The sequence below is a fragment of the Gavialis gangeticus genome, unplaced genomic scaffold (genome assembly GCF_001723915.1).
Source record: "Gavialis gangeticus isolate Ggan-Ray unplaced genomic scaffold, GavGan_comp1, whole genome shotgun sequence".
Classification (NCBI taxonomy): Eukaryota; Metazoa; Chordata; order Crocodylia; family Gavialidae; genus Gavialis; species Gavialis gangeticus.
In genome coordinates this window covers 103797829-103803026 of record NW_017728992.1, presented here as the reverse complement: position 1 = coordinate 103803026, position 5198 = coordinate 103797829, and the positions used below count along the sequence as shown (strand labels likewise).

The 5198-nt window shown below is 41.3% G+C and overlaps 1 protein-coding gene across 2 annotated transcripts in view; it reads left to right on the top strand.

The window, feature by feature from the left end:
- The first annotated feature begins 549 nt into the window (after positions 1 to 549).
- The window catches only part of AQP4 (aquaporin 4), a 31431-nt gene continuing 26782 nt past the window's right edge, over positions 550 to 5198 (top strand). Inside the window, exons 1-2 of one of the 2 annotated variants that reach the window (XM_019526530.1) lie at positions 550 to 589; positions 2586 to 2659. In XM_019526530.1, the coding sequence (XP_019382075.1) occupies positions 2595 to 2659 (65 nt within the window). In that variant the 5' untranslated portion in view covers positions 550 to 589; positions 2586 to 2594. Of the gene's footprint in view, positions 590 to 2585; positions 2660 to 4450; positions 4503 to 5198 lie in introns of those variants that run through there. The other variant, XM_019526539.1, reaches the window with a different exon arrangement.

Here is a 5198-nt window from a genome sequence, read left to right as displayed (position 1 = left end):
GGACAATTTTAGCCACTGTGCTCATCACTCAAAAGAGCCACTTGAGAGCCATTCCTGCTGAGGTGCCGATCCACAAGTGGTGAAAGCTATGGTTAAAACAAGCTTCCATTTTTAGTGCTTTCCTTTTTGGTGCAGCTTGTGATAGATAAGAATATTGACTAGTTCTAAAAGAGCCAGCTGAGAACAGGGTTATCTGGGGTGCTCACAATCAATAACAAAATTGTAAGTGAAAGAATATGTAGCCCACCGGAAGTCTTTCCTCAGCCAGAGGAAGGAGGATGAAACTGCCAAGAAGAAAACACAGGTTGCTCTTTAAGTATGCTGTGTACAGGAGACAGAGAACAAACTTCAGTCAACTGCACACACCCGCTTTGCTTCTGCAGCATAGGTTCATTCCTTCCGATAAAGTTCTGTGTACAGTTGTAACTATTTTTTAAATGAGGAAATCTCTACTATGTGTGAGAACCTGGAAAACTACCTTTCTTAATTTGTTATTTTACTTTTAAATGTAATCTCTTTTTCATCCGTGTATTTTGTCCTAGCCACCTGCGGGGGGTTCAGGGTTAATAGTGTGGTCGGGGGTAGAAAGGTAAGAAACGTTTATTGACTTAACAAACACACAACTGTGTATAAATAACAAAACAAGGACAGACACTAATAATTTGCGTTGGCAACTTATCGGCAGTCCCCTCTGATGCCTGATGTATGATAAGTTTCTCTTCTGCAAAGCTCAGTGAAGTCAGGTGTCCCTGATCAGTGCTGTCCTAGGGGTACCGGAAAGGACCCTGGTATTCAGTCCTTGGGCTCCTTGAGATCCACGGGCCCACTGAATCCAGGCCAGCAGCTAATGTTAAATCAGGAGCTTCTTTTACTAAGCTGCATCTTCCTTCTAAATGATTTCCAGATGTGCCAGCCAATTTATAACTTCTGAGCTAGGCTGATAACTTACAGCCATACAGATTCTCCCACTGCAATCTTTCTTTAGGACTGACCAATAGCAGTACAAGCCTTGCATTCTTTTGATAAGGTTAATTTTTACTACACTACAGGGCCTACTACCACTTCTACAAGGCTTTGCTAAATTTATTAGGCCTCATACTACATACAAGGCCTCACTACATCTTTGACCTTAATTAGGCTCTAACAACAACATATAGCTTAATATCTGAACAAATGACAGAAAAAGACTTGGTCTAATCTTCACAGAGCCTTCAGCAAGCACCTTTATCACACAGACATAATTTTCAGCTGTCATATATTTCAGTGGTGTTTTGGGAGGTTACCAGTGTTCCCACAACCACACAGGAGTTGAGTCCAATTAATAACGTTATTCAACAGCTTACTCTACTTTCATGCCCAGTCTAGTCCCACTCCATTCTCTCATCCCCTCATTCTTAGAAACCCTCTTGGCCAGATCTGCCACATTTGTCCATGCTGAATAGTACTTGACTCCTTAAATATTCCCACAGAAATTAATGGGGTTGTACACCGAAAGTAGTAGTATCTGGTTTTATGAGCTTGAAACCTTCTACAAGTTCACTTTAGCTGGAATTAGCTATGTATAAAGTATCATACTTGTGAGGTAATTCCAATCCCTTGTCCCCTTTGTGGTTTAACCCTATCCCTATCAAATCCCAAATACAAGCACTCCTGAACGTGGGGAACCTGGACCTGAACTTTACTACTTGAATGTATCTCATCTCAATATGCAGTGGCTTTCTATCCATGACACCATCCAAGATTCTTCATTCAAACTGTCTCTAAAAATGACATGCATTTTAAATTAAATGACAGGCATTTTAATGTTTTGTTCAGAAGAGAAAGAAGAGGCACTCTAAGGCTCAACTGCATCAATTGTTTCCCTAAAGTGAAGTTGGCACCAACAGTATGTTTGTACTTTTTATGTATACTTTTATAAGAACATCATGTTGCTGCATGAATGATAGAAGCAACAAGAAAATCTTATAACTCTAACTAAGCCTTGGGTTAATGTTCCTGAAGGAACTGTAGAAGCAGTAATAGTAGTGGCAGAGAGGCTTTCTCTCATGATCCCCAAACTTTCTTTCTGATTATTGTGTAATTCTCATCTTTGCTCGAGTCTAGAAGCTTATGGAAACAATTTGATCTGCAGATCAAAGAAATCAGATGTATGCAGCATAGAGCAACTCTTTGTTTTGCCAAGTAAATTTTGTATTTGTGAAAATTGCTAGTTACACTGTCCTTAAAGTGAAGCCTTCAGTTCAGCCACAGATAAAGTGCATTGTGGGAAGAGACTGTGCAAGCTAATTCATACCATCTCAAACCTAATTAAGAATAACATCTCTGAAAATGAAAGGATAATTCAGTCTCTGTACCTGTTCTTTTCTTGATCTCTGTGATGGAAGTGCCAATAAGACTGTTAGTCACAATGCAGGTTTTTGTGATATAGTTAACTCTACAGATAATAGGTTGGATTTCAACTGTTGAAAAAGCTAGAAAATATCTTCCATACAGTAATGGAAGAGGAAAGGTTGGAGAACTTCAAGTAATAAAGTTGCTTAGATGTGTCATGAAATTAAATCTCTGCCCTTCCTCCTTCCTTTCAGTGAGTGCAGATGGTCCTGAATGCAAATGGGGAAGGACATCGGAACTCCATACAGAGGATCCAAGACACCACAGGGTAAGGATTTCATTAGGGACTCCCTGTAGCCACATGCCCAGAAAGGACTGGATAGAAGACAGTATGCAAAGAATATACCCTTGGGTGAAGGAACCCAGAGTCCTAATTCCCTGCAGCCTGAGAAGCCTACTGCAGATCTGACATTTAAGAAGATAGTGTCGTGTATGTAACATAGGATTATGTGTTAATGTGAGGCTAGGAGGATGATAGGTCTTTGGAGTCACTCTAAAAGGTTGTGAATGGCATGACCTGAAAAGGCCTTACCCAGTGCACTGACAAAAATGGAGCCATGCAGTCCCAACCATGCTGCTTGCTGACTGTGTTATGAAGAAGTGAAGCAAATGCCTTGAAACAATGAACTCAAGAAAGAAACCAGTCAATTTTCCTTTGTTTTTGAAGAGCCAATGTCTTTCGCACTCCTTTTTTTGGGTCCCTTATAGCAGGGCTCTAGAAGAGGTAGAAACAGGGAAAAAAACAAGGAAACATCTTCTCATGCTAACCAAAACTCTGAATATGATGATAAGATTCTCTCTATGTATCATACAAAATCCTTTACACCAGTGGATTGTGATTGAGAGTGTTACATTACACTTACTTTGCACTGGTATATATATGTATGGTCCAGAGTCACAAGGACCATCTATCTCCTGGCCAAAGGGAAGGCACTCTAGTTAAGAATCTATTCATGCTTCTGCACCTTCCCAAACTCCTCTTCAGCTCTCGGTCTCTCTAATAGTCAGAGGAACTGTTCAATCCAGTGTAATCTGGCAAGAATAATATAACTAATTTTGAATCTTTCTACATCTCTGATAATGAATGTATGTACGGATACTTCAATTCCTGTGCATGTCATTTTAACCTGCTTTAAAATGTAATAACATTTCAAATTTTAAAAAAGGAGAGATTCTATATATAATGCATTCAAGGGTCAAAAGCCCCTGGAAAGCTCTTGCTTGGCACTTTGATACATTTTTAACCTGGTTTGTTCAAGTCTTTGTTTCTATACATGCTCCTGCAAAAGTAATCTTCCTAGAATAAAACTAGCAATTAGCATGCCCTGATTTTAGTATTAACTTGCAGGGGAGAGAGGGTCACTTTTGGTTGGGTGATGTGAAGGGAAATCTGAGAGGGAGGGGTTGTTTTGGGAGAGTTATTTTGGGGGAGGGAAGCAAGGGGAGATCTTGTAGCTTCATTGGTTCCTTCCCAAGGTAGAAGCAAACCAAATTTCTCAGCAGCTCAATGTCTAATTTCATCAGTTTTTACTGGTTTGAGCTTCATCGTGATCCTACCATGGGCCAAACTTTAGTGAACTCAGTAACCTGAACTGTGTTTGCTGGTGTCCAAATCTCTGGCCGACACTTTGCAGGCACTCTAGACTGACAATGTACTGAAGGAACTTTTACGTCAATCCCAGTACCTGTTAGCCAATAAAGTTTACTTGGCAGTTCCCAGAACATGGGATGGCCGCCACTTTCTAAAACAGTGATTTTCAACCAGGGTGCCAGGACACGCTAGGGTTGCCTTGGGACCCTCTGAAGGGTGCGGCAAGATGTGAGGAGATAAACCAGATGTGAGGAGGTAAGTGCAGGCTCACACTCAGGGGCAGATCCAGGAGAGGTGCACTGCTACACATGCACACCCCCCACACTTTGATTCCTAATTCCCCCAAAGCTTAAAATAAACCTCCTTGCAGTGACAGCAGCATTTCAAGTCAGGCAGTGCTGAGGGAGTTACTTGACTTCATGGCTCATTATAACCTACCTGATCCCTTCTAACCTCTTCATTCCACAGGTGTTAATGACCCTCTCTCCTTTGTCATGATCTTGATGCTCCACTAATCAAGGTAGCCTTTTTTCTGTAATTCTGCTGTTTGTTTGCTGCTCCTGATAATGAAGCTCCTATTTCACAGCCCTGCAGACTCTTTTTAACTCATTCCAAAGATGTTATATTTGTTTTTGCTTCAATCGAAAACTGAATAATCCAGGCCTGGTCCCCTAGCATATTTGTAAAGCTTCTAGTTTCTTTTTTACCTGGACACCAAAGTGTCTTAAGCCTACTCTACAGTACAGTGTTTTAAGTCTAAGGTGAGGTGCCTTTAGCCTATGGAGGGCTGCCTTGAGTCTATGGCATTGCATCTTAAGTCTAGGGTGCAGTGCCTTGAGTCTAAAAAAACCAGACCCACTGGCCTAGAAGAAGCAGTCTTCAAGTCTGACTCTAACAGTATCTGTCACCAGGTAGGAAATGCGGACTTCCCTTTCCCTTATTTCCTTCCCTCCAGCCCACTGTGGCACCTTGGCTACAGTGTGGTCTCTGCTTGGCTGCTGTTGGTCTCTGGGGTGAACAGGTATCACCAAGCAGCTTGGATTATTTTGTGTGGGGGGGGGGTGTATGTGCATGTGTGTGTGTATATGTGTGTATAATATATGTGTGTGTGTATATATGTATATGCGCGTGTGCATATATGGGTGTGTGTATATATGTGTGTACACATGTATATATGCATGTGTATATGGGTGTGTATGCACGTGTGTATGTGTGT